The following is an 18632-nucleotide window of genomic DNA, read 5'->3' on the forward strand; positions in this document are numbered from 1 at the left end:
TTCTGGGAAGGCAAAAAGAGAGAAAGGGAATGAAATAGACGCTATAGTATATATTTCGGGATTGGAAATGTCATTAGAATGGGACAAAACATGTATAGAATAGGTAGCTACTAGGTAGTAGTTGTAACGTCTCCATTGTGATAACAGGATAGAAACACGAAGACATTATCCATTACATGCCCAGCGCAACTACTTCCCATGCTGTCCTGTCTTTTGTTCCCGGCATGGCCCCGGGCAGCACGTACAGTATACAGCAGTAATTCACAGGGGAAAAGAAAGAGGTCAGTTCAATCCACGTTTGACATCCTGGCGAGATATTTCCCGTCCAGGCATCTATTCATCGGCCTATCTCTATTTACTGACAATAAACATTAGATTGATGTTCATTTGCCGCAGGGTCCAGTTGATGGTGAATTTTAAAAAAAAAGACCAATAAAAAAGAAGCATCATGTATCATCCATGCGCGCACGCCTTGAGAAATCCATTTGACCAGAAAGAAACAAAAGAAATGAAAACGCCAATAATACAATGTATATGTGTGTCCGCCAGACCCCTGATAAAAACTCCGTTCCACTTGTGAAAAGGCCGTGGTTCCCATGATTTCGTAAATTGAATAGCACGCTTGCATGAGGGTCATCTATTAAGATGGAGACCGGCAAGGGGGAGTTTCGAAAACTCTCACAGTGCAGTCTCGAATTCGAAGATGTGGTGTACAATCCCCGTCAATAGGAGGGGGGTAAAATGAAACGAGCGGATCTTCCATGCTTTAGAAATGTAGAGCATCCAGCTGCAAAAGTCAACTCAGGCAATAGCCGATTGACTTGGCCTAGTGATGAAGGGTATTAGGACGCATCAGATTGGAACTGAGCGGCCACACTGAGGCTTGCTTTGAAAATTTGAGCGATGACTGCCGATGTACTGGAGTCACTCAACGAAGACGTTGAAATCTGATCATCGTTCGACATAGATGGCAGTCGATGATCGGAGAGGGCCAATGGCCTCGGTGTGTATGGATGGACGACCCGAGAGGCGCCATACCCTTGCCAGGGCTAAAAAGGGCATAGAGAGCGGCTCATGGAATTATTGACGGCGACTACGACCAGAGAGCTTGATAAGAGCTGCTGCATGGCCGCATTGTACCCCGCAAGCAGATTCCAGTATAGCGCCGTTGTGGTGGCCGAGTAATCGCGGGGAAGTCCCATGTCCGGATGCAGATTGATGGTATCGGACTACTCGGTAGTGTCTCGCGTAAGAGATGGCAAGCGACAGGTGGCTGCAAATCAGCCCCCTTGGCATACGCTGGCACTCTTTCAAAACGATGAATGGCTGCTGGGATTGTAGCTCGACTCTCCAGATTCGGGTCCCGAAGATGTCGGTGTCGTTCTCCGGTTCGAGCTTTTGCGATTGAAGCCCAGCTTTGCGCCAACCTTTTTCCAGCCTTTATTGTGCGCTGCCACGGCACGGTGAAAGCCCCCATGCGTGGCACTAAAAGTCCACTCTGAGGTAGGCGGCGTGGTAGGGGGTGTCATGGGTTCCGTGACGGACGGCGAATTGCCTTCACTATCGGCTGACAAGGGGTCGACATCCGCGCCACTGGAGGGCGTTGTGCGATCAGAAGATGCTTTGGGCGATCCGAAATGAAAATCGGGATGCAGGTCTGTTGCGGGGGTAGCGACGGACTGCAGGAAAGGAACCAAGACGGAGTCGTTCATGAGTTCGTATATGATGCGTCCAGCTTCGGCCAGTTCGGACGGGTGAGGGGGGTTGGGGCCATAGGGCACGCGAAGGAGGCGATCTCGAACCTGAGCAGGAATGTTTACTTCGCGAGGGGCGCAGGGGACTATGTAGACCTGCATCAGCTTCTCCCACCATGCGCAAACCCTCTCCCTGCCGTCATCCGCGGAGGTGGCGTCAGGAAAGGACTGTTCGTAGACGGAGGCATAGCGCTGAGCGTCAAGGGTGAACTCGAGCGTCTCCATGCAGTGGTTTTGGGAGAGGTAGGCCATGAAGGCGCTCAGGGTCCAGGGCGGAGGGGCGGTATCGAGAAGAATCTCGTTGAGGGTCGGTGGGTGACCCGTCATGGTGTATCGAGGAGATGAAACTTCAGACGAAGAGGTGAAGCTGGTTGGGCGTGAGTAGGGCGTGTAAGATGTATATAATGATTCATTGAAATCTTCGAAAGCAGACAAGGGCCGTGGCTGCTGCTTGGGAATTGTGAGTAGGGCTCCAACTGGCTGCCGTATCCTTGGATTGACCATTCTATGCGATATCGCACCAGCGTGCCGAATTGCAATGTGCGTTCCCTGGGGCTTCTGGTAAGAGCGCTCTTGACAGGCCCTTACCAAAAGAACTCTGGGAAAGCACAAGCAATTATAATGTTGGGATGCAGGGTGAATGACAGAGTGTCGCTGTGCGGGTTGATGCGAAATGGACCGATCAAGTCAGTCGACGGGTATCGTCCTTGATCATCCGGAAGCGACGCAAACGACAGTGAATGAGCGGCCTGGAAGCTGTGCCGCAGGACAATGCCGAGTCGGGAGGAGACGGAGAAGAAGGAGTACTCGTACTCGTAAGAATGCAGACTCGGTGATGATGGGAAAGCCAAAGCCAAAGCCAAAGCCAAAGCCAAAAGCCAGGCCAACTCTAAGAAGGGTCACGTAATCCTTGGGGATCCACTGGCTCGGTGAGGAGCAGGTCAAGTCAAGTCGAGTCGAGTTGGATCACAACCAAGGCAGAGAATTAGAAATAACTGTCGGTATGTGGTTTCGGACAGCGAGAAGAGCGACGAGTAGGGCGAAGACGAGCAGAAACCGAGACGAGTCCGAAAGGCCGGGGGGGGCGTCGAGCAGAGGAGGATATGGATGGATATGAATGAGAATGACGGGAGGGATGACGGATGGACGGATTAGAGCAGAACCAGACCAAACGGCGGCTCAAGGTATGTAGTAGTCAGCAAGCAAGGAACGACGGCGGTGAGGACGGATCGTCTTTTGTGGCGTGCAGAGATTCAAGCAGACTGGAGGCGAGGCATCCGAATGCAGGGTGGCGGGAAACAGCACGACTGAAGTCTTTTGTAAGTTCCAGTCACTGCTCATAGGCATCTCAGCGCCTGGGTGGCGGGGGATAGAAGGCACACAGATGCACAGGCGGGTGGAGCCTGGCCGCGGTGGCTGCGAGCTAAATCAGCGAGGCCTACGGAGTGCAGTATCGGGGGATCGGAGGGGCTCAAATGCTTGCTTGCTGGGGCTGCTGCTGCTGCTGCTGCTGCTTTTGGGTTGCGGCGTGCTGTCAGTGGTTTGTGCTAAGCGTCCTAGTGGTTCTAGCGGTTCTACAGTAACATCCACGGAACAAGGAAGTCCTGGCGTCTTCGGTGGCTCTTGTGGCACTGGCTGTGTTGTGCTTCTGTGCTTGGCTTCTTTCTTGGTTCCAATCCTGTTCCAAATGTTCCTTTTTTTTTTTTCTCCGCCCCCCTTCTATCCTGCTTCCGGTCGGGGGGCGAAAAACGCGAACGAAGCCTGACCTGGCCTGACTTGACCCGACCTGACCTGACCTGACCCGACCCGACAATGCAAACCCAAAAACTCAAATCCCGGCACATCCAATTCGTTAGTACCGGCATCGCCTAGCAGCCTTAAAAGCCAAAAAGTTTTGCCTAGGCATGGAATAGTTTCTCCGTGCAGCGGGCAGCGGGGTTTTACAATAGTTGCATGTCATGCCATGTCGGAACGGGAAATCAAGGAAACGAGACAGACAGACAGACGAGGGAGGCAAAAAAAAAAGGGAAAAAAACTACAGAACAAAAAGTTCTCCTCCTGAATCAGGACCGATTCGACTCTTGACCGAAAGCCGTCAACGGCCGTCTTTAACCCTCCAGCCCTCCCCCTCTCAGCTGCACGAAAGCGGAGGATAGGCAGCCGGAACGGAGATCTCTTCCCAAAGCTGGACCAAAGGGCAGGGCGCGCCAAGTACGGAGCTTGTGCACTGCCGTCCCAAGTACCTGGCAGCCTGGCAGTACCTCGGACGCACGCTGCCTGCCCCTCACCACGCGGAGTCTCCAGGTACCTCGGTGTGCAGGGCAGCTGTCCCTGTCCTGTCCTGTCCTGCAGGAAAAGAGGAAAGACCCGGAGGGAGAGTCTGGTGATTCCATCCTGCCGGTGGTCAGGTTTTTACATAAAGATCCCGAAATACTCATACACAGCTTCCACCTTATTTCCCCATTCGGTCGCTCACTCATTCATCAATCCTCTTGCACAAGCTCCGAAAAGAGTTGGAGAAAAAAAGAAAAAAAGAGGCGAGTGAGCGAGCGAAGCGTCGTCGAGAAGGCGCGAACAAGGAGAACGAACGGAGCCTGCGGGGTACCTTGGTGGACTTCCTGACCGCTGGCCTGGCGCGGGCTCTTTGCTCGCAAACCGCTGTGGTCGCTCGTATCGCCAAGGTACCCAGTCTCCCCGTCCCCCGTTCCCAGTCATGTGGCCCCCGCGGGCTCCAGAGGCTCCAGAAACCTGGTGAGGGGCAGCGACCGCACCGGCCACTCGGCGATAGCGAAACCTGAAAACCGCACAAGCCACCGTCCGGGACGCACTAGAAGGCCGCTGGAAGCTGCTGCGCTGGGCCAAGCAGAAACAGTTGAGCATTGGATCGCACCGGCACCGGCGCGCTGCTGATGACTAGAGTCTCACCAGCACCAGCACCGGGTCGCTAGAAAGGCGCTAGAAAGGAACCCGACATTGAATTGAAGCCTCAGCAAGCCGGTGATCCTTGCTTTTCCGACCAAAGGGCGCGCGTCCCCATTTGGCAGCGCGTCACCCGACATGATTGGGTGGCTGGTGGCTGTGCCGACTCGTCACATCCCCCAGGCCTGAATCGTGCCATGGCCGGGATGACGATTCGACGCCGCCATGTCATAACGATGCAACGTGCCGCCAACCACAGCGCAGAGGTCCCAAACAAAATGCAGTGGGAACAACCTTGAAGAGGTACTACATGGAATTTGCATTACCGTCTGCTACCTTGCGGGTACGTTGCAAACAGCTGCGGTCCGGCTCCGATGGCGCTGTACCTCGACTGTACCATTGGCTACTGCTACTGCTACTGCTACTGTGACGGAAGGACAAGATTGAAACCAAGCTTTCCAAGTTGTGCGCTGTAACCTTCTGGCTGGCACGCCTCACCTTTCTGCGACCCGACGACTTCTTCCCTCCACGCACGTCACATCAAATCACATGTAGACACAACTAACTGCAGCGCACGCACGCACGCTCGCTCAACAAAAACCCCTTGCCTGGCCTCTGCCTTGCTTCGCGCTGATTCACCCTGCACTTTGTCCCGTCATTGGCAGCGATTTTATGCAAATCTCCTGCCACGTAGGCGTCATATGTGGCACAGGCCAACAAAAAAAAAAAAAAAAAAAAAAAAAAAACCACCCCCCGTGACAGCAGCGATTCAGTTGACGGGACGGGCTCTCGCAACTTCGCGCACGTCGCCTTTGCCTTGGTCTCACCGGACAGCCCGACCCCAAACACCAGCACAAGGCCGGCCCATGCTCTTTGTACACCGCTCCCAGTGTGGTAAATTTAGCACAGGGACTGTCCTCGTTCTCAAAAAGGGTTGCAGCCTGTGGAGAGCAGATGCTGCTTCTGGGCTAGTGACATGTCAACCTTCTCAACCCTACCTATATTACACCTATATATAGGCGCACCGGTGAACGTACTAGCAGTATTACGGTAGCAAGAGGATTGATAACATTACATGGATAGTACTCGTATGAAGACATCAGATTCTAGTTATTGCTACTGCTAATAATAGGGTTTGTATTTAACCTCGCAAGGTAGGTTCATCAAAAGCTGACATGATCCCCCCAACGTACATACAGTGTGCCAAGTGCTGGGACTAGTATAGTACCTAGTAGCCATGCATCATGGGTACACAATTCCATGTGAGACCCCGTTTCCAAATTACCTACATATGAGATTACATGACGTCTGGGGAAGCTGTCTATTAAAATCTCACCACGTCTGCCGCTACCCTTTTGCTCGATGCGAGGTGCCAGAGAAAGGAGAGTGCTGGGAATAGGAAGGGTTAAGCGCAAGAAAGTCGAGAGCTAGAAGAAAGCCGAGTGTAAGAATGCTCGATCGGAAATCTCGATGAAAACAGGCAAGATGAATGTGAAAACGACAAGAGAGCAAGAAGTACGGAGATCAAGAAGAGCGCAAATGTCGGATCCGGATCTGCGAGCAAAGTCGAGAACCATTGAACGTACGGAAAAAAGAACCAAGGTTATGAGAGCAAGCCGCGATAAGTTCTTCTTATATGGGATCCCGCACGCCTATTCGGAGCCCTGCATTAACGTAGCCAACGTCATCCTTCCGTATCCAAGATAGTCAATCCAAGACATACCCAACAACAGAAGATACTAGAGAAAGCAGCAATCACGGGAAGCACAAGGTAGTGACCGTACACAGAGCAGTCAGAGTACAAGACGCTTCAACCAGGCGTAATTTACAGTGGCGTACTGAATTGGAAAAGATGGAATCCATTGTTGTCTACCAAGTCGTACCGTATATGCTCTTCGTCTGCCCGTGTCCCTGGTATAATTAGTGTATACCTATATGCTGTCTTACTCCTGTCCATTTATCCCAGAACGCTTGTTCATTGTGATGAAAAAAAATGTATTATACTACCCCTCTCTCCCAACGCCTTGCTAAAATAAAGAGAAAAAAAAAACAAAAAAAACACAAAAAAACACAAAAACACCAAAAAAACACCAAAAAAACAACCAAAAAACAAAACCAAAAAAAACAAAGACAAAAAAAAGGTGGGTTGACCCCTGGCAGTTACTGCTGCCAGAGGTCAAAGTCCCCCACAAACCCCCCGTTCAACAACATTCCCGCGATTCTCAGCCTTTGGAGGGCCATTTCCCCCACATTGTAGCTCTGGAGGGGGTCGAGCCCCAGAGCAAGGCAGACGCCATTTGTAATGACGTGTACACCGCAGTCGTAGCCGTTGGTCTGTTGAGGGGTCTTCATAACAACCACCTCCCATGGCTTGGCATGATAGAGATCGCCCAGATAGTCTGACATCCATGCGAGTGCCAGATCGGGGTGAGATGAGCGTCGGTTGAATGAGTCGAGGTGCATCACTTTTCGTTGCTTGGGCTGAACCACCACAAGTGTCCAGTGATAATCTTGGCAAATAGGAATCAGGATCGTGTCCATCAATAAGAGATTCTTCGGAGTGACGCCCATGCGACGGAGAATGGATTGTGTCTTCTTGCCGCCCGCCTCTTTGACTCGAGGCCAGAAAAATGAGTTCATAACAAGGCATTTGCGACCCTGTTGCTTATAGTCGGTGATGCCAGCCACCAAGTTGATTTGTTTTTCCAACTCTGCGAGTGCTCCGTTGACGATCTCGTCGTTCAGCCAGGTCTTAGCTGCAACCACCGTGGCGAAATCGTGTCGGCGAAGAGGTGTTCCCTGGCATGTCGTGGCCACCACGTCTATTTCTGAGAGCTCAATCGTGCTCGCAATCTTCTCTATCCAATCGTCGCTGAGAGGAGCCACCATGGGTTGACGAGGTCCCTTGGCTGTCCTTTCTTTCAGCTTTTGCAGGGCCTGGTCTCGCAGGAGTCTCTCCTTGGCCAGTTTCTCGCGTTGTTGGTCAACCAGACGAGTTTCTGCTGCCTTTGCTTGCAAAGTCTCCACCTCGGCTTTTGATTCGTCGCTGATCTTGAGAGTTTCGACAGAGGGCAAGGCCAAGAGTTCTTCGATTCGTCCAGCAGGATCGGGCTTTGGCGCTAGTGGTGCTGCAACTGGTTGCTTTCCTGCGCGAGCTGATCGGTAACGCTGAGCTAAACCTCTAGCAAGCTCCTTAAGCTCGTCATCGTCGTCAAGCCAAGTAATTTTGGGTTCGTCGTCTTCATATCCATCGTTGAGATCGAGGGGTGAGATGCCCAGCTCTTCAAATATGTCGCCAATGGAGGAAACGCTTGGTGAGGGTCCTGGTTTTGCCTTATTATATACCAGAGGCCCAGATCCCAGCCACATATCGTTCTCCTTTTTAGGCTCGACAGTTTTGATAGCAGTGACGTCGAATAGCTCCATCTCATCGTCGCTGTCGTCCATGGCAAGATATGCGGCAAGATCCCAAGTTACTTGTTTGTTTTTGTATTCGGTAAGATCAAAAGTCACTCTTTTGCTTTGGTTTTCTTTTTGGTTGGTAGATGGGTTGGTTGGTTCCATGTCTTGATCGCTATCCATCCTGTCGAGGTATGCGGCAACTTCAGCAGAAACAACTCGTCTGTCCATGCTCTGATCACTGGCCTCCTTATCAAGATAGTCGAGAAAGTCGGTATCCTCCCTATCAATGTACTCAGCGACATCCGCCAGGATGCCTTCGTCCTTATAAATGGCGGAAGTGTTATCAACGTCAGGAAATGTCTCTGTTGCGATAGATGGTTCTGGTTGCTCATGGTTGCTGGGAACCTCGGGGTGCCTGACTCTGCGGCGTTTGCGAGAAATGCCATCATCGGAATCTTGGACCTCATGGTCTGAAAGGAAATGGGTACAGGCTGTGTGAAGGCGAGCTGAGGTTCTGTAGACTAGAGGAGAATGTTAGTATGACTAGGCTTGGAAAAGGAAAAAAAAAGAGAGGCAGATGACTTACCAAAGAGCCCAACGCCGGAAATTGCGTTGGATGCTAGCATAAGCGCCATAGCAGAGAGTTGAATGATCTCTACAATGAGGAGAAGAGACTGAGAAGAGAGTTAGCTAGAAGTTTGTTGAAGAAGGAGGACCTGAGTCTCACCAGCAGCGAATGGCTGCGGGGGAGAGTGATCGAGGTCATGGTGATGTGATGAAAGCAAGAAAAAAAGAGCTCGATGTGGAAGGCAGTATGTGTGTAAAAGCAGTATGTGCGTAAAAGCAGTATGTGCGTAAAAGCAGTATGTGCGTAAAAGCAGAAAGCGATCTGGATCAAAAAAGTCTGGAGCAACTTACGGAACGAAGAAAGAAGAGTCTGGGGGGGAAGGCGATATAAATAAGAGAAGAGAGAGCGCCCTGCTGGTCTGTCCGTGCGCAGAGGACGCGTCGTGCGAATTATGCTCTGCGAAGAGGAAGCATATTTCGAAGTTTGATAAGGTAGAGTTTGTCGGCGGTCGCGTTGTCGCGGAGAGCTGGTGACGCTACAGGCAGATCGCTGAAGCCCATAGTTACAGGCAGGTGAGTTGCAGGTGAGTCGCCCAGCGGGTGGCGGGTCGTTCAAATCAATTACCCGGCAGAACCTCGGGGCAGCCCTACTTTCTCAGCCGCGCGGAATCGGCGGGTTTTGATTGGCCAACTTTAACTTGATTGCCGCGCATGATAAAACGCCAGATTCATCGGCATATCAGTCTTAGTTTTACCAAGCGAGATAGGTAGTTACCAGCACCTTGTGACGCATCACTATCTAGGTACAACTCTCACCCAAACTTACCCCCCAGAACCTTCTTTCTCTTCCGTAAGTTTCCCTCGAACCCTTTTGCTCCAGACTGCTTTTTGTTCCATAATCCCCGCCCCCTGCCTTATCTTGCATCCATCTTTGCCTGCTTTGATCGGGCCTTTCACTTCGATTAAATTCACCATGACCTCGACTACCTACAGTATGAATGGTCGAATCATAGTATACCTCTGTTACACAACCCCAATACACTTACTAGGTAGCTATTGTTGGGAGAAGGTGCAACACCTCTTCTTGATTCCTCTTCAATAGCTATCAGGCCACCCTAAAACCTTCTTTCTTTCTCCGTAAGTTCCTCTCAATTTTCTTGACAGATTGCTTCTTGCTTCTTGCTCCACATATTGCACCATCCCTGCCTTTTTTTCCCACATCGATCTTGCTGCTATTCATCAAGCTTTTTCCGCTTCGATATTATCACCATGATCTCGACCTCTGTCACGTGATCCCCTACTCTTAGCTATCAGGCCACCCCAAACCCTTCTTTCTTTTTCTGTAAATTGCTTCCGACTTTTCAGATTCTGTTGTCGCCCACTTGCCTCTTTCTGCATCCAACCTGCTTCTACATTAAGCTTTTTTTGCTTTGAAAACATCACTGTAACCTCTAGCACTTTGGGAGAAAGCAATAATATAACCTCTGTCACGTGATCCCAATACACTAGGTAGTTATGGTGGTACCTCAGAACCTTCTCTTTATTCCGTACCTATAGTACCTAAGTTAGTAGGTTGCTTCCGATTTTTCACATTCTGTTCTCGCACACTTGCTTTTTTCTGCATACAACCTGCTTTTTTCATCAAGTTCTTTCCCTTGATATAATCACCATGACCTCTATTACCTACCAATGGTAGAAGTTCTTGAAGGAAACAAAGACTGGCGTCAATGCCAACAACGGAAGTAGTACAATTCACCCTTCTCTTCTTTTCTTTTCTATAATCTAGAGAAATGCCTATGCAGCACCTCAATTTTGCTATTCAGCATGCCGTGTCTGCTACTATCGCTACATTCCTCTACCTACCTGTTTCTACCTATCAACCCCCCACCTAGGTAATTTTAAATCTTAGATACGGGATGCTGGCTAGTATCTCACTTTATTAGATATCGTTTGTTGTCGGCCCGTAGAAACTAATCTTGGGCGCTGCTGTCTCATTAAAAGGCTACACTATGTACTGCAACTAGGTTCCCAGGCACTGCCTGCTTGCTCTTCAGCCTCGGTTGATTCGTATAGACCACGTTTCTTCGCGAGAACGTGGCACAATCAGCCCCGAGAGCTTATTCCATCTATCATCATCCCCCATTGTTCTTCTCTTCTCTTCTTTTGTTCATTCAAGTTCAAGGGTTCAAGATGTATTCATTAAACACGTAAGCTATATCCAGCAGCTTCTGTAAGAGAGGTAGGCGCTACACATGATAATATGTCCAATAGTACCGTAAAAATTGTAAAAATGACAGGTGCAAAGTATAAACTAAATAAATGCCAGTACCGCTTCTATTCCCGCGCGAGCACGCCAAAGACTCTAGGCAGCGCTTCCAAACTTCTTGGTGCAAAATGCTGAAAAATAGGCGTTGAGGGCGTCGATGGTGCCTGTGCCTTCTACTAGAGATGCCACCATGCCGACGTAGCCATCTGGTCGAACAACCACCACGCCGCCCTTCTCTTCGTCGAGACCCATCTTTGCGTGCGCCGATGCCTGTGCATCAGGCACATGGCGGTCCCATCTGTCGTCCGCATAGACGTGGTCACGATAACGAGCCAAGGGGCCTGGTGCGTCTCTTGGGATCTCAATACGATGTCTCTTGGCGGCGAAAATGGTGCACAGCGTGAAGAACATGCTATGCGGGTTGTGCTTCTCGTGATGCGAGACTTGATCGACATCCGGTCGGGTGTATGCTGAATAGAATGAATCGGCGCTAGACAAGTTGTCTGCTAGATCGCGGATAGCGGCACGGTTCTTGACTGGCTCTCCGGCGAAGATGAAGATGCGGAACGACCCGTTGAGCGGTATCTCTTGCTCTAGGTGCACCACGTTGGCATCGACGACTCTCGTCACGTCTGCAATTACGAATAAGCGTCCGGATTGCAACTTTGTGCCGCTTGGCTGCATGAGAGGTGACTGTGCTGGGTGATCTGGAGACCAGTTTAATGCGTTGGGCTGATACGAGACGCCGTAACCGCTGGTGAATTCGCAGGATTCTTTGAAGGTCCTGATAAAAGCATTGTCGGCATCTAGGTCTGCATCTGGTATCGTCTCCGAGGCCGCCTGAACTTCAGAAGCCGCGGGTGGCCGCTGAGAGAAGAGCTTCGCATATCGGTTGTCAAAGTCTAGTAGTGATTCTGCGACTGCTTTTCGCTCAGACTCGTATGTCTTGAGAATGGCTCGGTCTGCGAGGCCACCCTCCACGGCATGGATCTTCCAAGCCAGGTTTAGCGCATCCAAAAAGGCAGTGTTCATTCCCTGGCCGGCTTTGGGCTGAATTTATTCTTAGTTCCTGAATGATATATGCTAAGGGGTAATATGGGAGTCACTTACACTATGGGTGTGACAGGCATCGCCGCCCAAGAAAACTCGCTCATCCAAGGTATATTTATCAGAGATCCCCTGGCCAATAGGGTAGACGGAATACCATTCAACGTGCTCCCACTCGATGGAGTAGGGCTGTAGAATCTTCTTGGCGGAAGCCTGTACCTCTGCTTCAGTGGCTGTCTTTCTTGGGCTCCAGTCGGCATCCGTGGAGGACGCGATCTGAATGTAAAGGCGAACCATGTTGTCCTCACGTGGGATGACCATGATGGAGCCATGCTGGCTGCGTATCGTACACTTCATCTACAATGAAGGTTAGCATTGTATGTTGGGAAAAGAGGGAAAGCAGGGGGCAGAAGAGCTTACCTTGATATCAGGGAAATCGGTCTTGACCACACCGTCCATTACACCCCAGACATACGCAATCGGATCTTTATGCTGGAATCCAATGTTCAGCTGCTGTCTGACAAAGGACCTTGCGCCCTCGCCTCCAAAGAGGTACTTTGCGAACACGGTCTCCTTTTCCGCACCGTCGACGTGTTCCAGTTCAACCTGGACGGGATATTCATATGTCTGGGGGCTGCGAGACTGGAAGCCCGTGATTGTCCAGGGCCGCTGGATCTTAGTGCCGTTCTTCTCAAGGTCTGCGATGAAGGCCCTCTCGATGTGGCCTTGGTGAAGCAGCGTGGTGAACGGATAGCGGGCATCGATGAAGTTGGGGCAGCTGGCCCAGGTCCCTGTCCTGGCAATACCCTTGCTTGATTCTGAAGGGTCCCAGAACGCGACTTCATAGACACGAGCGGGCTTATGGGCCATGATGGCAGACTTCAGCCCCATGTTCCGCAGCAGGTCGAGAGAGCGAGGCTGGATGCCATCAGCCCGACCAGTCGCCGTAGGCTCTGGCCTGTTATCGATGTGCTTCACGCGGTAGCCCCATCGAGACAGACATGTAGAGAGCATCAATCCCACAGGCCCGGCACCCACAATCACTGCCGCGGCAATCGAGTTAGTACATTGAGCCGTGTGGCCGCTGGGGGGTTCTCGGTATGATCGTACCGACGTCATAGTTTTGAGACGCATCTTGACACACAAGAGCGGGAGACATGGCTCTCCTCGGCGATGGAACAATCGCAAGACAAGGCGAAGGCACGAAGAGGTTTGTACACGACGGCTCAGATGGAGGGGAGTAAAGGCACGACGATTGATGTGTCAGGTAAGCCAAAAATGGAAGAATATGTAATCAAGATGAGGGCGGACGGCACGTAATGAGATCGAGATCAGCAGATGTAGATGGACGGCAGCAGGACGAGTAGAAGAAGATATAACAGCAGTGAATTCAGAAGCAGAAGCGCAAGTCCAGCATCCAAGTGCCGAGGAGGCAAAAAAAGAGAAACTATGTCCCGTCCATGATAACAATTATCGGGACTCGACACGGGAGTCTGAATTCCCAGCCGAATCCGTGAGGGGGCCTCTGGTTGTTCATGGCAAGAGGTGGGAAGCGGCACTAAAATCACGGCAAAGGATTCGGGAGTAGTCCAGAGCGGAGAAGGCAATTCCAGCAAGTAAAATGATGTCGGGTGGTCTGTACGGGTACTCGTACAGCGTACAATGTACATGGGGACCGTCAGCGCCGCAGCCCAAGAGCCGCCGTTCGGTGCCGCAAAGTCTTGCCCGGCTAGTACTAGTGACTTGGCCCGGTGCTGGGGATGATATGTACATGTATTCTTGCGGAGCAAGCTGAGGACCATACTAGAGGTACATGCAACCGGAATTGATATTTGTACATGGACTGATCTGTTCTAGTAAGGTGGTATTATTATGAAGACAACCGTGAAATTGACAAAGATAAAAAGAAAGCAGCCAATAAAGGGGACTGTATTGATAATCAATGCCCTGGATAGAAATGTATTTCCCGGTTTCATATGTCCATGTCTTGACAAGTAATAATGGGCTTTACTTCAATGGTACTCTGCGGCCATAAAGGGCAATCACGACAGCATCACGCCCTAGATCGGATGACATTATTACCGGTCCCTTGGCATGAGCTACAGATACATCTGCTACCGAATAAACACCTCCATATCACCAATTCCATGATGATATTCCTACCTGCCTACCTACCAAGGCAAATAAACACAAGTCATACATTGGCACATGCGCAAAATCCCCCCCCCCAGGAAAGGAAATACACACTCGTACCTACATACACCAATGGCGGACTTTCGCCGGCAAGTCTCCAGAACCGCCCGGGAAGACATCACGGTAGGTAGCAGGTGGGGTCAATCTCGACGCCTCCCGTTTAGCCTGACCGGAGATAGTATGGATTTAGTTTAGTGATGTAGCTTCTGGTTGTAGGGCAACAGACAATGTTTAGTATTTTGCTTTTCCTTTGTCGAAGGCGCACCGCCCCAATGATCTAGTCGAGGTAACTTCCCGAGATGGAGCGTGGGGTTCACATCGTCATGTTAATCAAGTATCAGGGCAAGGTATTACCGGATGCTACCTTATCTGGGTACATCTAGGTATGTACAGTATGAAATAGGCATTCTCAAGTTGTTATTGTAAGAAAGATGTTGCTTTGTCAGATACGTCAACCCAATTAGACAGCATAGGTAATGCATAACCTTTGTTTGTAATACCTAGTAATCCGAATCTTATTCACGCAAAATGGGTATCAACATGCGGTGCAGCACCGGGTCCTAGCACAGGTACGAGTAATTGCCAGCATGGGCAGATATCAAAGGAGGAAGACTTTCCGAGTCGACTGCCGCTCGTCAGATAGTGGGGGCGAGCCGGCTGAAAGACACTCCCCGTGCAAGGGGGGAAAGGCCATGGAGCAGGCTTGGGGGGCCACGGGCATCGTTACGGATTCCTCCGTTGGTGATAGCTGCAGTTCCTTTTGGTTGGGATCAAGGAGCTGGGCCCCGCAGGCACACTCCACCGTGGCAAGATGCCTAGGTACGAGTGTTGGTAGGGGAGTATTGGGAGTAGGGCCCTCGGCATATACGGTGGCTGGTATGTTGAACTGGACTGGCTCTGCATAGCAAACTCAGACTCCGCACCATCCGTGATGCACTTGTCATACATATCCTCTGCTTGTCGGCTTGGTATGGTTTGGACACGATAGGGATGTGCCTGCAGAGCATCCCGGCTTATTATTTAAGGTTTCTATGTAATACAATGACAAGCGTCAGCGAAGAAGCTCATTGCAACACCTGACTCAGAGATGGCAACGGGAAAAGGTCTCAAATAACGAAGTATTGGTTAATTAGCCAACAACAAAACAGCCGCCAATGGTAATGGCAATGGCGCGCGGCAAGTCAAAAAGTTTCAAGGGTTGTCCTCTTCAGTCGTGTCTCCGTCGGGATGACTCGTAACTCTTTTCAAGATCCATTCATGGGCTTCCTCGGCGTGCTCTTGCATCATGTGGTTAAGCCCAACCATCTTGCTACGCACCACCGTTCCGAAGCGTCTCTTGTGGACTTTTCGTGTCAAGTCGGGATCAGACCAGCAGGCATGGTCTCCCGCCACGTAGACGCGCGAGTTTTCCTTGTACCAAGACGAGAGTTCGTTATCGACGTCAGACTTGACGGGTCTTAGGTTGCCAGTCACAAAGTTGACAATTCCCGAAATCTTGTCTTTGCAGTCTGCAGCCAGTTTAGATCAGCAGCTATATAGCCTACAAGGTGGGAATAGCTTCGCTTACCTCTATTTATCAAGAGCACTTTGACTCCAAGGTATGCATTGCCGACGCCAAGCAATACAATTTCGTTGGTTTCGTAAAGCTGCAGAAAGTTATCCCAGAGATAGCAAATTAGCGACAAGATTTGCTCCTGGATCTCCTTCTCGTTAAATTCAGGGGTGAATGCGTCAATGTCCTATTTCCAGCATTAGGTTAAACGATGAAGCGGTAAGAAACAGAGCCAAAAGTGCCTACCTCTTCATGGGTCACATAAGCTGGAACATTGATATCCATGACCCCAAAGTTCTGGCCAACGGCCCACCCAATGTACTCCATTACCCCGTCAACCTGCGCAGTCAGCTCAATATTATGGTCGTTTATGCATGTATGTGATGCGCACTCACCACCCATGTATTATGAGCATCCAGAGTGGTTTCTGCCACATCCACTTGGGCTAGTAATTGAGGCCTGTGACAAAATTGAGTAACCTCCTGAGATATAAGGGGACCAGCTGCTATACGTACGGGTCATGTAGAATGACAAGAATCTTTTGTGCATCGTGTAGGTTTGGCGTGACGAGCACTTGATTTTCAAACGATTTTGAGATGAGCTCTCGCTGTATGTAGAGCGGGATCATGTTGTATTTTGACTGCATAACTTGGCGTTGCGCATTTCTGATGACATCGTGCAGCCTGTCTGCATTGAGAGACTGAACATCAGGCACATCGACGATTCCGGGCCGCATGCATTCCCAGTAGGGGGCATGATACGCTTGCACTTTGGCTAATGTTCTGGCTGCCTCTTTGTTGATCTTGGGGAGAGCAAGCTTTGGCGGTGGTTCTCCCATCAAAGTTCGCGCAACGGCTACCGCAGAGCTGGAAATTGCCTGGAGGTTATAGCCGCCTTCTAGGCAGACGGCGACCTTGCCGTCCGCGAGAGACATGAGCATGTGCGTCATGTGGGCGTAACAAGCAGGCGTAACGAAGCAGCCACCCAACTCATCCCCGTCGGCAGCGTCGAACCCTGCCGATATGACGACGAGATCCGGATTGAACTCTTTCGCGATGGGCATCACAATCTTTTGAAACGCTGCCATGTATTCGCCGTCGCCCATGCCTTGGTCATGCCAGCCAATGTTGATGTTCTTGCCCAATCCTGGTCCTGTGCCGCAGTGTTCTATACCGCCATCAGGAGTCATGGGATTCGGTGGTTTGCCAGGGTAAAACATTCCATTCTGGTATACATGGATGGATATGTAAAGGACGTTGGGATCCTGGTAGAAAATGTTTTGGGTACCGTTGCCATGGTGGACGTCCCAGTCCAAGATGAGGACTTTGCGGCATTGGTCTGGATAATCTTGCTGGCACACCCTGATTGCCACGGGGACATTGTTAAAGAAGCAAAATCCCATGGGCTGATCAAACTCAGCATGGTGCCCAGGAGGTCGGATCACAGCAAAGGCATTTTTGACTTGTCCAGTAACCACACTTTTGCAGGTTTCGATGGCGCCACCAACGGATAAAAGGGCAGCGGGATAAGACATGCTCCCGACATAAAGAGATTCGCGGCCTTGGTCGAACTGCCTTGTCAAGTCACGAAGATCAGACGTACTGATTGTGTCGAGGCTTTCCACCCAAGCCAGGTGCTCAGGGGAATGGGCCAGGCAGATCTCTTCCCTGGTGGCAGGCCGAGCTGGAATCCTCCACATGTACTTGGTTGGACAGTCCTTCATGATTCTCGGTAGCTCCGATTCTGGGCCCGTATATACAAGCCCCATTCTCTTGAAGGCCTTGAATATTTCGTGGATACGTCGGGGATCCTCAGGATGGTGGGTATTCGGACTGAAGTCGGCGTTCATGTGAAGCTTCATTCGATCATCGTAACAGCAGCCTGTGGGGAGCAAACCACGCCGCACCCGTAGCTGGGCAATAGTTTCCTCTATAACGCTTGGCTCACTGTCCTCATGATATATGCTATCTGAGGCAGTGTCATCGTCGTTCATTTGCGGTCCACTTCCATGACCGTTGAGACTTGTCATGTCGGTGTCCCCCATCACATGGTCTTCAGATTCCTCCATGTCTATAATTGGAGCCATGATATATCCAATAGTAGCGAGTATTGGGGATATCGCACGAAATGATGGAGCTGAACCCCCCAGGCCTACGGCCGCCGTATCAACTTTGACCTTTGGCTATGCTTTTCCCCTTGACACGTTGAAGGCAGTATGTGAATCTAATGCAGCATTAGCACTACTCACGTCATGATTTGGGGAAAGATAAAGCTGCCACGGTTATGAAATGCAGATAAATAGAAAGAAGGGAGGGAAGAAAAAAAGAGAAGAAGACTGTGTTCAACGCTCAAGCATAGGAACACTGTGGGTAAACGCGTAGGGAGAGACACTGAGAGACTTAAGGCAGCATCCGAGGAGCGCAGCCAGGACAGCAGAATGAAATATGGGTGCAGGCCAAAGAAAGAAACTCCATAAGTAAAGTGAAAGCACGATTGTGAATAGTGAAGCCCAAGGTGAAAATGGATGCAAACGTGAATGCAACGCCATCCGCCCAACTCACCTCAACCCCAGCCACTCCCTTCTCAGAGCAAATCGTAGAAAATTGCAGACGAGGCGCGAGATGCCAGCAATATCCTCAAATAGAGCATGGACGAGAAGAGTCGCCTCGTATGGCCCTCGGGGGCTGACCGGGGGCCGTCAATTAAATAACCTGGAGAAGTGCAGATAGAGGCTGAACTTGGGTATGAGATGCCACTGGTTTCATTTAGTTGAAGTGACGCTGGCTTAAGAACCTTGGCGCTTGGACTTTTTAGCCCTGGGCTGCTGCAGCCACTAGTTGCGGCGATGGTGGCTGGTGCGTAACATGAGCATGAAAGAAATCAGCGAATCCGTCCATTCCAAACCAACGCCCAATGGATGTCCTTTGTTCCT

At 50.7% G+C, this 18632-nt stretch overlaps 4 protein-coding genes across 4 annotated transcripts; all 4 read right to left on the reverse strand.

Moving 5' to 3' along the window:
• Nucleotides 1-1310: 1310 nt before the first annotated feature.
• Nucleotides 1311-2258, reverse strand: Triagg1_10828 (uncharacterized protein; the record flags this gene model as incomplete). The annotated part of the gene is made up of 1 exon (XM_062894943.1): nt 1311-2258. The coding sequence occupies one exon, from the start codon at nt 2256-2258 to the stop codon at nt 1311-1313; it is 948 nt and encodes a 315-aa protein (XP_062750219.1).
• A 4575-nt stretch (nt 2259-6833) lies between these two features.
• Triagg1_10829 (uncharacterized protein) lies at nt 6834-8841 on the reverse strand (the record flags this gene model as incomplete). Its single annotated transcript, XM_062894944.1, has 3 exons — nt 6834-8596; nt 8662-8749; nt 8803-8841. 3 exons carry the CDS (start codon nt 8839-8841, stop codon nt 6834-6836), a joined length of 1890 nt encoding a protein of 629 aa, XP_062750220.1.
• A 2163-nt stretch (nt 8842-11004) lies between these two features.
• Nucleotides 11005-13089, reverse strand: Triagg1_10830 (uncharacterized protein; the record flags this gene model as incomplete). Its single annotated transcript, XM_062894945.1, has 3 exons — nt 11005-11958; nt 12019-12312; nt 12376-13089. 3 exons carry the CDS (start codon nt 13087-13089, stop codon nt 11005-11007), a joined length of 1962 nt encoding a protein of 653 aa, XP_062750221.1.
• A 2250-nt stretch (nt 13090-15339) lies between these two features.
• On the reverse strand, nt 15340-17786 carry Triagg1_10831 (uncharacterized protein; the record flags this gene model as incomplete). Its single annotated transcript, XM_062894946.1, has 5 exons — nt 15340-15656; nt 15716-15887; nt 15947-16039; nt 16096-16159; nt 16216-17786. 5 exons carry the CDS (start codon nt 17784-17786, stop codon nt 15340-15342), a joined length of 2217 nt encoding a protein of 738 aa, XP_062750222.1.
• Between the last annotated feature and the right edge of the window lie 846 nt (nt 17787-18632).

Source organism: Trichoderma aggressivum (genome assembly GCF_033847375.1).
Source record: "Trichoderma aggressivum f. europaeum strain CBS 100526 chromosome Unknown scaffold_088, whole genome shotgun sequence".
Lineage (NCBI taxonomy): Eukaryota > Fungi > Ascomycota > Sordariomycetes > Hypocreales > Hypocreaceae > Trichoderma > Trichoderma aggressivum.